The following is a 19,385-nucleotide window of genomic DNA, read 5'->3' as shown; positions in this document are numbered from 1 at the left end:
ATCACTCCTTCCCCCCCCCCTCCTCCCCCCTCCCTCTCTCTCTTAAACTACTGCTATCTTACCATTCTCTTTATTAACTATGAACAGCACCGGTTTTTGTGATTTAAAAAAGTAATAATAAACAAAATTTCAATTTTTTCTAACTCTTTTCTCGCTAGTTTAATTATGTACCGTTACTTTTTAGTAATTTGTTTTTGAATAAGCTCTGATATAAAGAAGCATGAAGAATATTGGAACGAAGAATATCACATTTTTATTTCTTGGCCTTGAATCTATTATTTTTTTTTTTTAATTTTTTGTCATCATACAGATACAGTCTTTTAACATCCTAAACGTTTTTATGTTGCTGCTCTTATCATATTTAAGAACTTTTTAATTTACTGTCGTGTTGATGTTAAAGAAAATTCTACTTTTTCATCGTCATTTTAGGGCTTATATTTGTTGATTTTAGTCTCCCTTTGCCAGCATCATCTCCCGTTCATATTTGCTCGATTGAAACGAAGAAAGAAGAAAAACTGAGCTGTACGCTTTACACAATCCTCTTTTTCGATAACTTGATCCCTAACCGCTACTTTGGTAACCACTTTTATAATTAGACTAGATACTAAATGCTTGTGTATACTATATACTTGGTGTATTTAGTCGAGTTTAATGGATTCAGTCGGGGCTCTCTCGGCTCTTCAGTGAAAATGAAAACTTGCTTTACTCTAAAAGATTTACGAAGTGGCTTATTTAATTTTAAGTCGTCCCATACACTTTGGTCAAATTTCATAGCATTTTTCGGCAGAGCAAAAGAGCCGGCCGACTCGCGAAAGAGGTCGCTAGAACTCAAAGCTGCCTGGTACACACGTGCTGACCAATCCATCAATCGATACCCAAAGAACTTAAGAAAAAATTATGTACTTCCTGTACACTCTTTACTTATTGCTGCATTTTCGTCGACTGAGATACTACCAATAACGAAGGAACCAAACGGTTCTCGAGCATCAGTTTTACTTTTATCTCGATACACACGCGATACCAGAGATCACCGATGACAGTGCAACGCTATCAAAAGAGAATTACGATTGCTCATTGAGCATTCGTGAAGTACTGCTCGCGAGGTATAAAAATTAAGTTTCATAGAAAAACTAGGCACGATTTAATTGAAACGAATGAGTTTTCTTGGGGTGTTCTAGGTGGGGAACGTAGGTGGAACGTCGAATATGTCCTGTCCGGAACAATAATTGAATTTTATTCGACGAGCAAGCCACGCTTCGCTATTGGCTTCGGGGAAATGGTCAAGAACGTCCCAGGAACATCTCAAGGACATTCTCGGGGACTCAACGTAAATCCACTTGGCTTATCGTTAAAGAATTCACGAGTGCTCAGGTTCATCAGGCCTTGCGAGCCAAGCAAGGCACATCCAATTCATCGTAGCTGACAAGACTCGTGTCTTTCGAATTCAAACGTTATTTTTTTCTTCCCTCACTCTTTATCTTCCTACTCCCTCCTTTTCTCGTTTCCGCCTGCCTGCAGCGAATCAACGCAAATCCTTCTATTAATTATCTAAGTTTGAGCAACTCTCCCGCCGATTAAGAAGGCGGAATTGAACTAAGACAGTCGTTTCTCCCTCAATGATTTCCTGAAATCAGCAAGAATCTCCCCAATAACATGATTGTCGTCCTCTAAAACTGAATAGCTGTAAATGGTAAAAACAGCAACAACGTGGATCCACTCGAGGATCCTCGATCAAACTTAACCAATTTCAGTCCCGATCACATTGGATTCCTCTGTCAACGCTATCTTTGTCTCTTCATCCTTATTCTCTTCCAATCGTATCACTCCCTCCTTTATTTTTCGTCTTCTTTTCCTCCATCGATTCTTCCATTTTGGTTTCTACCTTTTTCATAGATTCGTCTCTATCTACCTTAAACACTATCGATGTTTATTTCCCTTACTATCATTAGCATCTTATCATATATATTGTTTAATATCGTTAATATTATATACCTAGGACATTTAACGTTAACGCCCATTTATTATTAATCAATCTGCACCTCTCGACCCCTTCCATTTCCATTATAAATGTTTCACTTCTGCTTAACGTTAATTACTGTATCGTCGACGACCATTAAGGACTCCTCTAAAGATCCAATGTCTACAAGATAAATATATGAAAGTAGATCAAATCTCTAAAACTTGTAATAAACATTCCGTAATTTTAACGTTAATCACTAGATCCTGTTTTCAATTACCTTAAAGAAATTTTGATAGTTCATGCTCGATCGTGCATGACTCGTGCAGTTACTCGTTCCATTTGTCAAAATTTAAGATTATCTACTTCAATAAATACATTTCCTAGCTTATAGCTATCAATTCGAAGGTGCGTTCAATTCCGCACGGATTTTCTTCTAAAGACTTTCTTGTTTTTCAGTGTTAGGCAGATCTGGACCATCACAGTTGTTCAAATTATCGCTGTCGTTTAATATCCTTTTAAGGCTTTTATCGATAAACTGGCACAGAGCCACTCGTCTTCAAATTTTCTTCATGCACAGACTGAAAGCTTCTACTGATAAATCAGTATAACATTATTGCATCGCGTTTCAGAGTTTTTGATGGTGAGCCCATCGATATGTTGATATCGAAACGCACTGATCGAGTGCATCCTGAGTGACATTAATGCTGCCTGGAATATCGGTTCTTAGCTCCGGAGGATTCCTCGTCATCGATGTCAGCATCGTCTTCGGGTAGAAGTTCCTCCACCACCTCCTCCTCCTCCTCCTCCAAATACGGAGGCGATGCTGCATCCGGTAGCAAAGGAGGCGGCAGGTTAGCCACATCAAAACTAGAATCGGTGCTCGACACGATTTGTCCATCCTTCACCTCAAGGTCAACGACCACCCTGTGTCGTCGCTTAGGCTTGTTGTTAGGCTGCCTTTTACGCCTGAAGGCCCTCTGAGCACGATCAGGAGTGTGCGCAGGACTATCCATACTCGACGAGGTGTCACCCTCGCTCTGGGGACTTCGACTCGTCGAGTAAGGCATCGTCTTTGTCCTTATCTGCGCCCTGATCTGCATCGGAGGACTCGAGGTCGTCGACTCCCCGCTCAGACTCGTCGTCGAGTAGTAAGGAGTCGATTTGGTCCTCATGGGAACCATCACCGGTCTTTCGGTAGACCTGGTACCTCTCCCTCTGGCACTAATAGCCACCTGATCACCCTCGGAGAAGGTGTTGCTCTTCTCATCCTTCGCAAACTTCTTCTTGCGCTCCTCGAAGGATGGCCAGTCGTCATCCGCGGATCTCGTCCTCGTCGCCAGACCAGCATACTTCTCGTGCATGTCCTCGGACTTGTCCGAACTGTCCGCGCGTGCCACTTCTAGCCTTATCTGATCCGTGCTAGTGTACTTCATGGCTGGAACATTATCGTACAACTGGTCCTCTTCGTCCTCTTCTGGTATCGGCAAGGACGCATCGCTCACGTCGTACCTGGGAGGAGAAGGAGCATCCTCGGTATGAAAATCACCCTCTATGGTCTCGTCGTACTCGTTCTGGAAGGTGATTCGCGGTGGTGAGATATCAGTCTGAAGCTTCTGCTCCTCGAATTGACTTTCGATAAATCTTCTGGCTTCGGCAAAATCCACCTGACTCATGCTTTCGCCTTCGCTCACCTCGTGGATGCTCTCGGATCGAAAAATCGAGCCGGGTGGAGGTGGCGTTAAAGGTGGCGATGGCGGAGACAGGGGTGGGGGTGGAGGTGATGGCGGAGAGAGTGGAGGAGGGGGTGGCGAAGGTGGTGGAAGCGGAGGGCTGTCAGATATTTGACATTTAGAATTTGGCCTCATGCTAGTGATGCTTTTGTCGGAAGTAGTTGTGTCGCTCTGACTCTTCTCCATTGCGGAATAGTATTGCTGAGGTATTACCGTCGTGCTAGCTGACCAATCCGAAATGGACGCTCCTAGATCGGCTAAAGAGTTGTCATCCGATTTCGTACCGGAGTACTGACAAAATTGTCTAACGGTGTTGTTGGAGCTAGACCAATCGGACATCGACAGTCCCATAGACGTGTCTTCGCTGTGGGACGATCCAGTTATGTAAGAGTTTGATTTTGGCTTCACTGCGATCTTCACAGTGCCATCTATGGTGATTGCAGAGGCTGAACTTTGGCCCTCCTCCAGCAAAGCTGAGTGAAGATCATCGTGCAAGGTTCTGTTCTCGTCACTGGAGTCACTGCCCTGGTCGGCTCTGCCAGGAGTCTCCGAGCTGTCCGTAACGGTGACTTTGACTGCTTCCTCAGGTTTGATCTCCATGTAGAATGTCTGCACGTGACTGACCACAGGAGTCTCCAGGACTGGGGAGGTTGGTGGTGAGGGCCAATCCTCGGAAGCTTGCAGCTGTAACCTTGACCTTCTCGTTGTACGTGGTGACTTTCCTTCCTCCTCGCTACCAGTGACATCGATTGGTATTTCCGGTAGCTCGGATGACGTTCTCCGGTCTTCGGAAATCGACGGATGGGCCGCTCCAGAGGGTGGATCGGATGATAAGGATGGCTGCTGGTCGCTCGATATCATCGACTCGTCGTCCAAACTAGGTGACCTTGAACTGGGCTTGAAGGAGTCCTCGAGGTCACTCTTATCTAGCTCGGAGGTCGTGGATCTTTCGGATATCCTGGAAAGAGTCCTGGATAGAGAGAATGCACCGTAGCTTGCTAGAATTTCTGGACCAATTGGGTAAATGAAGCTTCCTGGAAAATCAGCGAGGTCTTCTTGAAAGCTATCCTCGTTCTGATTGCTGGGATCTTGTTGTATGTGCTCGTCCCTCGGCATCCAGCCTTCTTCCAGACTGCTGGAACCCGAGCTTTCGAGGGGATAAGGTTTCCAAGTTGAACCGAGGTCGGATCTTCCAGTTTGAATTGGATGGGAGCAACTACTGTTGTCATCCTCTAAAGAGCTCCCAGTCTCTGGTCGGGAGTCTCTTATGTGTGCGATTTCATGTCTATCCACTATGGGCTGGATCGAGCCAATGCCCAAAGGTCTCGCGATGGAGCAGGAACTCGAATCAGGATCCTCTCTATCTGGTGTATACGTGCTGGTCTCTTCGCTTCTGGAACGTTCAGTGCTAAGTCTCATCTTCCTGTCGACTGATAAATGTTGGTTATCCTCGTTTTGTGGCTCGTCTTCTGGTAGCTCCTCGGCCCCTTCCTCATCCTCCCTTCGCATTTCCAAATATTCAGGCGTTAACTCGACTTCGACAAGAGTTTTGTCGTCCATTTTGTCCACTCCATAATCAGGAGAGGTTATCGGAGAGTCAGGACTACCACGCATATTCACTTGCGTATCCAAAGCATCCAGTGTATCCTCGCTGGTATCGTCCAATGGACGATCTACCCATTTATCTTCGTCCCCATCACCCTCTATATCTACCTCCATATTCTCCAGCATATGATCGTATCCCTGTTCTTCGCTGGGAACCTCTACATCCTCGTCATCGGAGCATTCCTCGATTGAAATTTGAATCGGTGACTTCACCATATCTGCATCATCAAAATCGTTCTCCATACCTGCAAGAACTACATTAGTCTCTCTCTCATCAGTGCTAGGCGTTACTCTTACGTCAGGAATATCTTCCATTTGCAACCTTGCTTCCTCCATTTGCACTTTTGCCTCTTCTCGCTTAAAATCCTCCAAACTCTCGCTGCTAGTCGGTGCTGCTTTACCTTGCTTGTCCTTGGAAGACAACGCAGCTTCTACATTATCAGCTTTAGCCAGTGCCTTGGCGAATGAAAGAATTCCTCTCTTCACCTTACCAGCTTTCACCTTTTTCGAAATTTCTCGTTCTTGCACAGCTTCCTGTTCAGTCCCGGACTCCACCGAGCTCTGGTCGATGAATTTGGTTTCAGCCTCAACCTTTGCGACCTTCATGATTGCAGCTTCTTTGCCATTTGCACTCATGAACGCAGCAGGCACCACTTCTTGTTCGTAGGGAATTATATCAGCACTGGTAGCAATATCATTGTATTCTGTTAAGGGAGACTCGAGATATTGCGCAGAGGTTTCCGTTACAGATAAAGAATCCGTGCAAATTTCTGGTACCGTGGTGTGATCCGTACTTTCAGATCTGTGATTCGGCGATACTTCCAAATGCAAAGAGTGAGTTTTTGATTGTTGCTGTTTCTGCTGTGCATCGTTACTGTCTTCCAGAGTTTCCTGGGCCTCGGACATGTCTACTGTATCGTCTTTGCTGGAGAACGCGTTTGCTGGTGGAAGCTTATGCAAGGATATCACAGGAGCATCCAAGGATTTCGCCCTTCTTTGAGAAGTTGGCGATTGGGTTGCTCCTTGTCTCTGCAGAGCTCCGATTCCACTACCTTCCGAGAGACCCAGACGAGCACGAGCAAACAAAACAGGACTCTGACCGGGCTTTCGTAGTACTACAGGTGATTTGCTCAATTCCTGAGTGATAAGAGCCTTTTTCGCCTCTTTAGACACTTCTCCTGTCGATGGTGCAAAAGATATGGGTTGCTCTTCTCTGGTAGGCACTTTTTCAACTTTCGCTTCTTTAGATTGACTTACTTCAGGCACTTTATCCACCTCAGCACTTACCTTGGCTTCCACCTTAACCCTTGCCGATTTTTGTTCCTGCTTTGGAGCTTCTTTCTCTAGCTTCGCTTCAGCTTTCTTAACCATTCGCTTTGGTGAAATTTTCTCAGCGGACTCCTTCTTTTCCGTACTCCCAAGACTCTTAGAGATACCCAGAGATTTCGGTCTCGATTTTTCACTTTTCGTGCCTTTGATCAAATCGTCATCAACCGATGCTGATTTCGCTCGAGCAGTTTTTGGGTCTTCTTTTTCTTCTTTAGATGACTGGAATACTCTGTCTGGTAATCTCGTAACTGATTTGGATCGTCCCTTTTGCACGATGCTTACCTCGGTTGGTGGAACATCGGTGGAATCGATTATTATGATCTCTTGAGGCATCTCGCCCAGTTTTAACTTGGATTTGTCGATTTTCGAACTGGATGGAGAAAGACGAGCTTCTTTGGATCCAGCTTTCTTCAGGGGAGGCTTATCACCTTCCAAGGACTTGGACTGTTTCTTAAAGTCCTTTTTAGGCTCGGACTTAGCTCTTTTGACTCGTTTCGGTGAGACATCCGGTACGAAATGCTTGTTTTCTCTTTCTGGAGATAGCAGGGTGTCAATCGGTGCTTTCTCCTCCGCTAATGACAAAGACTTGGATCTGATTGGTTCGCCATGAGGCCTAAGCATGAATGGCGAAAATTCTGGGATCTTCAAGCTATCCATTTCCACCTCAGGTTTTACAGGAACATCGTCCAATGGCAGATCGGCGACAGGATCCACAAAATCATCGTGACCAGTGTCAACGATCCTTGGCCTTGGAGCTTTACCGGACGCGAATTTGGACTCGATTTTCTCTAGAATGCGTTTGGTCTTTTCCGGTATACTTGGTTTTTCTAAGACTTTAGACCTTCCTATAAATTGCAGCGCCTCCTCGTCTTCGACCTTCGGTCCACTCGACTCACTCAGGCTCTTCAGCATCTCAGCGTCCAAAATGGGAGCAGGAATATCGGGTAGTGGCATTTTTTCGATACTGTCCTGCTTCTCCATACTATCATCCGGTGTTTTTAAGCTCTCTTTCTCAACAGCCTTCCGGTCTAGAGTCTGCTTCAGTTGCATCCCAACTACTACCACTTCTGCAAGACTTATCGAAGGTTTTGGACTGGAGTCTCGGGATCTTACACTGGGACTCCTAGAACCGGAATCCGGAGACTTCATTTTTCTTATACAAGAGAGAACTGTAATATTGGGATCCGTCGGTGACATTTTCGGTGATTTCCTGTCTAGTCTCCCAGGAACTATCATTACCACTGGTTCCACAGGCGACAATCTCGAGGGCTTCTTATCCAAACTGGAAGACTTGAAAACCTTCTCCTCAACGACAATCTCACTCCTACGAGTATCAAAAGAAGCAGATTTAACTGAGACTTTCTGAGGCGAGAGTTGCTTACCTGGCAAATCTTTTCTAGTCGGACTCGTAGGGGAAAGCTTGGAGCTAGGGCTCAAGATGCTCTTAGGCTTATCAGAAGGACTCAAAATGGATTTAATTTTGCTCGGGCTTTTATTAGGACTCACGCTCTTCTTGTCAGGGGATACCTTCGTGATAGGTTTCTCCATCGACAGTGTAGACAGATCTACGCAAGAAATATCAGAAACCATTCTCAAAGGTTTGGGCAAATCTTTGGGTACCTTACCTTTTCCAGTCTTCCCACTATCAGACTCTGACCTATCGTCGGAGGCGGTTCCATTCATCACGTGACGTTTGTGCAAAATATAAGGAATGTCAGCATTAGCTTTCTGAGTGATCGCACTGTCGCTGAAGGGCTCCTCGTCACCAGAATCAGCAGGCGTTAAATCGATAGACTTTTGATGCGTCAACATATGGCGTTTGCTGTTGGAACCAAGCCTCTGTCTCCCTGGGTTAGGATCGCTCTTTGTCCTCTCCACAGGGGTATGGCCAATCATTACAGTCTCGTCGAAACCAAGTACTACTCCACCAACGACTTTGGGCTCGTATTCGGTGAAAACGGTCTTAGACTTGTAGTACTCCATTTCTCTTGGGACACCAATTACAGTATCAGTTCGAGACTCCAACGATAGTCTAGCAGCTTGTCGCTCCATTTCTCGTCTCTCATCATCCTTCCTAGCCTTTTCCAAACTCCTCCAGTCGTCCCTCTCCCTTGGTCTCTCCTCGCTCTTGGAATTTCTCTCGGCTTTCCTCTTAAACTCCGAGACGTAGTGGTCAAGACACTCGAGGCTCCTGCCAGTCCTCGAATCCAAACAACCTATGTAAGGTCTAGTCTCGTGCTTGTCGTTTCCTTTCAGACACTCCGCAGCTCTCCTCACCAGATCCACCGTCTTCTTGTCGTAGCAAGATTCAAAGTCGAAGATCGGTTTGTCTCGTCTACTTTCTAATCTGTCGGCGCTCTTGACACGCGGTTCCGTGGGCACGGAGTGTCGTTGGGACGGACTGGAATGACGATGAAAATCGATTCTCTCCACGCTCTTCCTGCGAATCTCGTAGGAGTCTTTCGACAGCAGCTCCTCGATGCTTCTGCGAAGATCCAGCAGCTCCACGCTCTTATGACTCTCGCAGGAGTGTTTCACGCGTTCCACTTGGTCCGCCAGAGAGTCCAAGCGTTCCATAGAACGCCTTATGGAACGCTCGTACCTCTCCAAGGACCTACGTTCTCTGGAGTCCGATCTCTCCAGTCTCCTAACGTCTCGACACTCGACCTTACCTGCGTGACGTTTATTGTTCTTATCTACCTTCACCACCTTCTCGGAGCTGTCGAAGCGAGGCTTGCGCGATTTATCCCTGCCTAAACTACCAGTCTCCACGTAAGACCTCATTGGATGATCCTCCAAACTAGCTATACTACGCGCCCTAACCGTTCTACTTCTCGAATAATCACGAGTCTCGAATTCAACGGGACTTACGTCATCGTCTATCCGGGACTTTGGCCTCATTATACCTTCATCCCTGAGAACCTCGGAGTCCACGTGAGTGATCCTGTACTTCGGCTTGAGGTTCTTGATCTCGTTAAGAACGCACATCTTTTGCTTGTGTACTTGGATCACCACGGGATCCTTCGAGGGATCCTTTCCAGTGGGCGGTTTACTCTGAGTTCTGTCCATAGAATTACCCTGTCTAGTCTCGAATTTTCTTTCTATTTGCGTATTGGATCTCTGTATCCTAGACTCAACGACGAAATCTTCGGGTTTGCCAGGGTAACGATCAATGGAATTGGCCCGAGCATTCTTGATCTCCGTGAGCACGGATTTGAATGCCTGCTTGTCGCTAGATTTGATGGATCTGTGCTTGACAAAGGAGTCCATCTCCGTGTCCATCTGGAACATCTCGTGCTCGATGCCTTCGTCGCTGTTATCGGACATCGGCTCGTTCTCGTCCCGTGGACTGGAGTAGGACTCCGGGTACTCGAATTCGTGCTCGCGTTCCAGTAGCTCGTAGGAGTCGTGGGAAAGATCCTCGTGGGATAGATCGCCGGCCTGGCCAGATTCCTCGTGGCCAGACTCGGTGGACAAGGACGAAGTTCCCGGGTACGAGCTACTGTAGACCTTCTCGGGGACCGAGTCGTGGTCCAGGGAGGGCAGCTTGGAGCTAGCAGCGCTGTAGGAACGATTACTCTCGTCGTAGCGAGTCACTGGATTGTCCAGCTCGCCCTGCGAGGGCAACTGGAACGTATCCAGGGTGTCCTTGGTCCTCTCTGGGGGAAGAGCTCTGCCAGAGTCTTCGAAACTCGAGGCGTACAACTCACGACAGCTGACGGAACGTTGCCAGGGGTAACGGGGCAGGGGTCTTGGCGGTGGGAATTCAGGAGGACTGCTGTTAGAGGGGCTGATACGACCTGCTGACGAAATCCTCTGCTGACTGGTAGCATGTTGACGTGACGACACCACCGCAGCTTGGCCCTGGTTCGGTGTGGCTGGCGAATGCACGTCGATAGATGTGAGCGTCCGAAAGGACGTAGCTGTGTCTTCGCGACGGTGAATCGTCCCTCCCATCGAGGCACTCGTCACAGTCGTCGGAGAATCCAGTGTCATCGAACCGCAGGACAGCGACAGAGCTGGCGTTTCCAGTGCTGCAAAGTAAAGAAACATTCAGCATTCCTCGTGTTCCACACACAATCTTCCACTTTTCTATAGATTCTCATTGGTATATTCTTCCAACTGATTATTTACCTTCGAACTTTGCCTCTGTCCACTCTCAAATCCTTTTCTTTTACTCTCTCAATCTCTACTTACAAAGGGCCAAGCCCGCGTAACTACAAACCACAGAGCAAAGCGTGTCATAAACCTTGCGGGTAAAGCAAGGTTTATCGTTTTGCATCTCTCAATCGAACATCTACGAAAGCCAATGCGACTTGTGCGCACGAGAAGCTCCCTTATTGATGCAGTGCTTGCACAACTTGCACTATTTTAAGCTTGTCACGTTCAAATGCATAGCAAGCATCCCTCGCTGATGAAAAAGCAATGACGTCTACTCTACTGGAGCTGATGTATCTTATAAGAGTCCATTAAGAAAAGGATTTGAATGAGCAGAAGAGAGATTTACAGATAGCAAACCAAGATTTTTACATAGATATGAGTGGAATGGATATTTATTTGAGTGATACGTATTTAGAAATGAGTGTGGATTATTTGTTGGGAGGTGATCGGGGTGCTGGAGGCTCTTCTCGGTGGAGAATTAGAAGCTTTTGGAGATTGGTGTTGGTCGTGGTACATACCAGGGTCGCCGAGGGGGAGGAGGGGGTGGGCAGAGATGCTGGAGCTGCCCATAAGGGAGCTGCTTGAAGTGGCCCCACGATAGCCTCCCCCCTCCGAGCCCTGCAATGCCCTACCACCGCTAGTCTGCCGGAAGGAATTGGACCTGCGAGCAAGAGAGAGTCAAGTTCAGCATCAGACTTACGCTAACCGAGCATCGTCGAGAGTCGTCCTGCTCTTTTCCTCTCATTATTTATTTAGTTATTTATTATTTTTGTTTTTTTATTTTTTTCTTAAATGCCTCGTTACATCTTTGCCACTCCTATCAATCTTCCCTTTCGCTCACAAAGTAACGAGTCTCATACAATTATCATTTTCCCATTAATCGTGTCCAATCGTCAGTTCTCCTATTATAAAAATTTAGCCACTCGTGAACTTTTGCATGATAGGCAAATGGAATTGCTAGAAATTGCTTTAATCTGATGACGTCGAGTGATATGGACTGGGAGACCTCGACTATCGGCTGAAGAGCCAAAACGATAATAGTCGTTCAGTCTAGTTTAATCCTTCGCTATATATAATGAGAGAATAGCGGATCTCGATCAGGATCTCTGTATTCCATGTGTTTGTACATCGCTTGGGAAATTCGTATAAAGTGCTGTTAGCTATTAATGCACACCGACAGTGCTCTCTTCAACAAGAAAAACATCTAATTTGCTCGAGACACCATTACAATGCGGCGGGGTAATTGTATTGTGCAGTAATCTCATTCGTGCATAGATGTGAATGAACAGAGTCGAGATTCACATTGATCAGTGATACGCTCAAAAAGCGCAGAGTCTACGAAGAAAAATATCTATGATTCTTCACGACAACAAAGTGCAACGTTCAGGTATATCCAAGTTTCAGATTGGATTGTGTGGTATATGCGTGTGTGTATGTCTGAATAGGTTTGCAGCTAGAAGAGTAAAGGTCGTGGTTACAGTTGAAAGGTTACAGCTTTTGTTGGAGAATCGATCGAGCTCACTGGCCCGAATGGCTTCCATTGACAATCAAACCCTGGCAATTGACGTGAAATCGTTAAATGTGCAAGTTACTCAATAACCGTGGAACGAGAGGTGTCGGATCTTTCAAGCTATTAGGCTGCGACAAGAGATTAGTGGTTATTCTGATAGGGTACATTGATCATTCGGGTTTATCGTGCCTGATGATGAGCCTGACTCCCCGCCACCCCATGTCCGAGCAGGCAACACATTGATCAAGATACAATACACTAAGTGGAAAAAAATACAGCTACGAAATTTGGAAATTTCATGATATATATATATACGTACAAAGTGTTATCTAAACAGCAGTTATGCCGGAAATCGTTAATAGGGCTGCTTTCAGGCTGATCTAAATATCGATACTGTGTGTGTGAGACACCAATATTTATTTTAAGTTGGCAAGAAAGTAATTTTCGTTCAAGTGGAGAGACAACGATACCTTTACAGCGAAATGTTATAATTTTATTTCCCCGCCAATCCAATTATAGCTTTTTACGTCACATTTCGTAATATTTATGTCACACGCTGTCAATTTTCAGCCTATCTAGAAAGCATCCTAAATGAGACTATGCTAATAACATTTTTACTCAGCATGGTCTCATCTTTCCTAGGTTTCTGACTTGACCGTTATTCGGATGACACCCTGTATAATTTGTCTGGCTCCCGACAAATTACAGGATTAATCCACAGAGCAATTCGATGCAATTTTAGAAAAAACTTCAGTTGCAGTAATCAATAGTTGGGAGACAGTACATAATCGCATGCACTACCTACAAATTACTGGGTTATTCAAAATCTGTTTCATTCATTCATTCTTTCTGCGTATAATTACAAATTTTTTTACTCGTTGCTCTGCCTACCTCTGGAATGTTTGCCTCTTCACGTAATTTTCGCGCACAAATTCCACGATTTGCTTCTGTGTTTTACCGCTGTACCTGTTGAAGACAAAAAGGGGGGAATTAAACGAGACTCAAATCCATTCTGTGAAAGACTATTATTATCTTAATTGGATTTACCTGAATGAAGATCCACGACTGAGAACTCTGGTTTTTTGCCTAACCACTCGTTTAACTACGGAACAACGGAAAAATCCATGATTTTCCACACACTTTTTCCAGAAATTCTTACACTCATTTCGTCCTTCAAAGAAGAATTCAACCGTATCCTTGTAACAGCCCTGTCGATAATTATTTGTTTTCAAGTTTAATCGGTTTAAGTTCGGTATGAACAAATAATCGATTTTAGCTACTCACGTAACCCTCAGGATGTAATTTTATCAAGAATCTCTTTCGTTTAAAGCTGATCTTTCTAATTTTTGCCCAACTGAATGTGTTGATTTTGTTATAATTTTGGAAGACTACTATACCCATATGTGCTACAGCCAGATTTAAAGGTGCACCTTCATGATCCTGTAATGAAAATTTGTAGCTTCTATTCTTGCATATTATAATTGACAATTACTTATACCGACTACTTTTCATGAGAATTCTGTTCTACTGTATTTACATAATACTCACTTTAGCTGGATGCATCTTCATTCCATAAAGTTCGCATCGTCTAGCAGTTTCTAGTAAATTGAGATCAGCTTCTGCAGGGGATTGACCTCTGATAAATAAATTAATCAATTAGTACAAATCGTTATGACACGACAACAATTTATACTGCAACTGTGGCTTACGCGTGTCTTTTATGATTTTCCATTATACGTCGTTCAAGCTCTTGATCCTGATGAGGCACAAATTTGTATGTTGATAAATATGTGTGATCTGGATAGTCTTCAATTACATAATCCCCACACTCGGCTGAATAATTAAGTAAAGATATAAGTTTTGATGTAAATATTATTATGAAGTTTAACCAAATAGTAATTTATAGATTACCTTGAACAATATAACTAGCCATTAATGCTGCAGTATTATCATTACATTGTAATAAACCTTGGGCCAAATCCCGTTTGATTTGTAGACAGAATAAATATCTTGTAAATTCCTCCTCTAGCTGTGCTGGATCCGGCGTATAAAATTTTACACAGAATCTGAGAAGAGGGTCGACTAGTGACAGACCTACTTGCCTGCAGACTGGTTTCTCCAGATCCAGCCAGTACTGTGATCAGATAATAAAATAAATAAAAATAAAATATGTATACAATAGAACTTTATTAATTAACAAATTAGAATCATTAGTGTTGGAAGAACTGATAAATATAATGATAATCTAATATTTGTTTACCTTAGTTCCATTAGGTTCTTGATACTCAAGACCAAAATAATCTGCCTCCAAAAGATGAAGCTGCTTACACACTTGATCGAATAATACTCTGCCCAGTGCTTTAGCCTGAAATAGTAAAAGAGTTAATAATAGCAGTTTCTTAGTGCACGTGCAAAGTCTTTAAGCATTGTTCTATATATTGTCTTCTTGCTGCATAGGAAAAAACAGAATGCTTTAAGCAGCGTGAGCAAAGTTGTATAAGAAATCAATAAGTGAGGATGTACTTCTATCCATGTGCACTTCACACAATGATAGGTAGACCAATAATACATTGTGTGCTCTAATAGTTCAATCTTGTGGAAAGACTTATATAGGGAACTCCTGCATATACATAAAATACTACAAAAGCTTCTGGACAAGATGACCTTATCAAATGTCAAACTACTCTTACAAAACCAATCAATGATTTCATTTCTTATTTCCAAAAGTAGTAAGATTGGAAGAACTATTGGTAAAACAAGTGACAGTAAATGGTCCAGCCTGATTCTTCGGAAGGGAGTCAAGTATCCTTGACCTAGATGAATTCTATTGTAGTGGGCTAATGCAGCACATAGAAGCCTCTCATGCAAAATCTGCTCCCAGTGACTACATAAAATTTTTACATAATTCAATGTCTCTTTACCTGCACTTGAAACATTGTTATGGAGTCATCCAGCATTTGAACTCGTACTGCCAGCATTTTCCCACCTTTTCTTGGTGTAGCTGGTGGAGTACGGCTACCACCATCAACACCTGCTGGAGTTGAATGACTGTGGGGCATTCTTGATCCATCCATTGACTTCATGTTGTAACTATCAATGTCGTTCATTCTCAATCATCCAACGGCTTGATATAATCGCCATATATTTGTCTAATCCTTCTTATAAATATACCATCATCTAAAAAAAATTATAAATAAACCATTTAATGATTTCTATTATAGAAAATTATATAGAAAAAATATAAATGATCAATTTTAGAGGCATATAGTCATGACTCTCTTGGCTATCATGAATAAATTGCTATTATATGCAACAGTAAACAAGATCTGAATGCCAATTTTACTGCACAAAGATTGGTCTATCTCGTATTCTTAAAGTATCTGTCCTTATGTATTCAATTACCACCGTTGACCATAAAAAGGACCCATTGTGCAATGCGTATCAATGATTTATGCACTCATTGGTGATAAAAACTATTAGAAACAAATACAGGAGAGTGAATGCTATATCAATTTCCAAATGATATTTTTATTTATCAGATGAGTTAAGATATAAATCATTCAGAAGATTAGATTGATAAAAGTTATTTGAAGGGGACAAGAGTAGTGTATACATAATGGTAAATAAAAGAATCAGAATTGACTTGCAATGTGAAGTGTTGGCTATTAAGCTTCTGGAGAGCCTTGATAAAAATAGCTATAAAAAAATTAATCAGATCAAGCTATGATTTATTGAAAATCGATACAATTTTTTTCGAACAGAGCGAAAGAAGCGTTTGCATAATGGTAGTAAAGGATAAAACTGCCCGCGTGGGGCATCAGCTATTACGCGTTTGTAGTGAGCCTTGATAAAAATTACTATATTACGTCAACGCTGCGATTGTCTTTTACAAAAATTAATTACGGGGTTAAATCACTCTACAATTTTGAAACAAATTTATATTTTCTTTCTTTATTGCTTTAACATCTGGAAAATAATATAGCAATATTTTATAGATGGATAAAATTGCTACATGTTCAAATTTCGAACTTTGCCGAGGCCCCTTAATATAATATAGTACACTCCCGATATCTTTACACACTTTTCTCTTGAAACGACATTTTTCAAGTCGACCGGAAACATAACTCAAACAAACTTTGACCGATTCATATCAAATTTTAACTGTATATTCAAAATTACTTTCTTTAAATACGTACGTTAGATTTTTCAATATATTGTATATTTTTATAAATAATTTCCTGACCATTTTACATAGGATTTTAGAACAAAAAAAAAATCATAAAGACGTAATTTTCGTAAAAGTGATAAATCAAAAAGATCTCATACTTTTCTAACTATTCTCGTATAATTGATGGAATAAACTATGTTTTCTTAGCCGAAATTAAAAATTCTTTTCTGAATCTATCCAGCCGAGAGTCGCTGCAAAAAAGGGTGTCAATGGAAGAATTCTGTGCAGTAGCCATTTTCACACAGAATTACCGTTTAGAAACAATTATTTCTTATAATTTATTAGTTAAGCAACAATGACCTTATATTGAAAATTCAATTTAATTTATGGTGCCACTGAAAAAAAAAATAGAAAATATGCCTATTCCTCTGCCTCTAGAACGATCTAACCCCTTAAACGGCAGTAACGTCGTGACGGAGCCTTTATCGATACTTGAATGAAAGGGTGATAAAGACAAAAATCAGGTGTTACGCATGCGATGGTATTCTCGTTCTTTTATAAATAGTTTTATAAATTATTAGGGCATAAGAAACTTTGTTATACGTTTCTATAAAACTATCTACAAGCATTCTAGTGAACAGTGCTACAGTGACAGTGGTGCAAAGGGTAAGGTAGGGTTAGTATATTACTAAAGGAGAAAGCTGCTCACGTGAGGCACCGGCTTTTACGCGTTTCAACCTTGATAAAAATTACTGTATTACGTCAACGCTGCGATTGTCTCAATTACAAAAGTCGAGTAATCGCTGGTAATGTTACGACTGAGCCTTTATCGGTGCTTGAAAGGGATGGAGAGAGAAAAGATACAATCGACGGGAGATCTGCATAGGGTAGGGTCGGGTAAATAAACACGAACGCCCGTCAGATACAAACACGCGCAGACCCACGGGAATATTTTTTCTTTGGTAAACTCGGAAATAGTCGTTCCAACATTTCCAACCCCGTTCCTTGTCTCTGTGTGCTTTTCAAACACGCAGTAGTACTAACGTGGTTTAATGAATGCTTGAGAAAATTCTACGTTGAAACTTCACTGAAACATTATCATGCTGAATATTTAGCTGTAATCTTTCTTAACTTAATTCTATGTTATAAAATTTGTTGGAGAAGAGCAAACACTCATAATTATAATCTGACACAACTATTAAACAGTAATAAATATTTTCTAATTATATCCATTACAATAAAGAAAGTTTAATCGGAAATTCGACGAAAATTTAATTAAAAATCATCCAGCAATGGAAATCCTGTGGCTAAATCTAATTTATTTAGTTAAAGCTGACATTGGAACTATTAATTAAGTTAAGGATAAATGCTTAATTTGGAGTGAATTAATTAAATAGAGAGGATAAATAGAATTTATTTTAATCTACTAATTAACGTTATGCATTTAAATAAACATCACAAAATGTCAATTAGAAGAATGATAAAAATATAGAGTAAGAAAATGAAAATAGCAGTGACGTAAAAAATAGAATGCATAAACAGATTTGAATACGGTAATTAAAGGTTAAGGCATAACTGATGGACGTGTAAGGATTAGAGGATATAAAACCTTTTTATGAACGAACAAATTAAAAGGTTTGAAAGTTACGATCGAGTCTGTTTACGAAATGACGGAAAAAGGTTTTAGGGCTCCCATAAAGCATAAAATATAATATAATACCCAAACCGGTCCGGTTCTTGTAAAACGATACAGTACTAGAAACGGAAAGAGACTCGAGTCTTAGGATCTTAATTAATTATTATGGTAATTGGACGCCGTTCAGCTAAAATAAGATGTTAACGTTAACAATCCAACATTCCTTTTTAAACTTGAAACTTCTTAAGAAGGATCGATATTAATGAAATAGCTGAATCAAATTACTGTTAGTCAGTACATTTTCATGTCACTTTAATTCGTAATGTCTGTGCTTTAACATTCATATTAATTGGACTTATTAATTTGGTTAGGTAAATGGGATTATTTGGTTTTTAGGAGAAGCCATGGATGACAATGCGTGCACAAACCGGTTCCGACCATGCAAAACAAAAAATAGTTTGACGTAGTTGAAAACAATTGATACTATTGAAGCAACAAAATTCATGAATGTTGAACGAGACTAGCGGGGAAGAGGATAATAATCGTTTTTAACATAAAGTGGTTTGAAAAAACAGGATGTCTAAAAAATACGTATTGCAATTAAGAGAAATTATTAACGAGACTAGTTAGACGCGATAGAGATAAAGATAAAAATTAGTGCAATAAATCAGACATTTTTGAATAGATCAGTGGAAAGAAAGTCTGGATGAGGGTAAAGTTGAATTTTTGGTATGTAACGACAATTAATGAGAAAATACTTACGCAAACCGGCCTGGACATCATCACTCACAGCACGCCCCAAAACACACAGAAGCAGAGTTCATTGATCACGGCTGATCACTGATCACTCGCAAACCGGAACCGGAATAAAACCGGCACTTCCTATTTATCGTCCAGGAACTCCTAGAAGATCATCCGAGACGCTTGCTTCTCTAATACACTCCTGGACGATTCCTACTGTCAGTAACTCCGATTTTGGCCTCATCACACCACAAGGATCTCCTCCTCAACGTGAATTAACACCGCGGTTCTCAACTTGGCCATCTCAAGTTTCAAAGTGCAGCGAGGAAAAAGCTTCCTGGGGGTTGGTGCACAATTTTTTTGGATTTTGCTAGGGTATCAAGGTGGATTTTACAGTTATGCGAGAAGAGGGGATTTTTTCGAGGATTTCGATCGAGTTGAGTTGTGGGCGCGACTGGCAATAACTATAGCGTCCATAACGATGAACCACCTAGAGACTTCAATGCACCACAATTTTAATCTTGACACTAGGGAGGGGAGCTCAT

General features: G+C 42.1%; 1 protein-coding gene across 1 annotated transcript; it reads right to left on the bottom strand.

Moving 5' to 3' along the window:
* Window positions 1-63: 63 nt before the first annotated feature.
* On the bottom strand, window positions 64-19,309 carry LOC136776053 (uncharacterized). The gene is made up of 11 exons (XM_066731375.1): window positions 18,862-19,309; window positions 15,217-15,472; window positions 14,556-14,660; window positions 14,207-14,429; window positions 14,005-14,128; window positions 13,844-13,931; window positions 13,580-13,735; window positions 13,343-13,503; window positions 13,187-13,261; window positions 11,304-11,446; window positions 64-10,658 (listed from the first exon to the last, which is right to left on the bottom strand). The coding sequence occupies exons 2-11, from the start codon at window positions 15,400-15,402 to the stop codon at window positions 2,659-2,661; spliced, it is 9,261 nt and encodes a 3,086-aa protein (XP_066587472.1). The 5' UTR covers window positions 15,403-15,472; window positions 18,862-19,309; the 3' UTR covers window positions 64-2,658.
* Window positions 19,310-19,385: the final 76 nt, after the last annotated feature.

The sequence above is a fragment of the Prorops nasuta genome, unplaced genomic scaffold (genome assembly GCF_024137725.1).
Source record: "Prorops nasuta isolate Cenicafe-Biocafe unplaced genomic scaffold, Cenicafe_Pnas_1.2 PNAS00009, whole genome shotgun sequence".
Lineage (NCBI taxonomy): Eukaryota > Metazoa > Arthropoda > Insecta > Hymenoptera > Bethylidae > Prorops > Prorops nasuta.
This window is presented reverse-complemented; position numbering and strand designations above follow the sequence as displayed.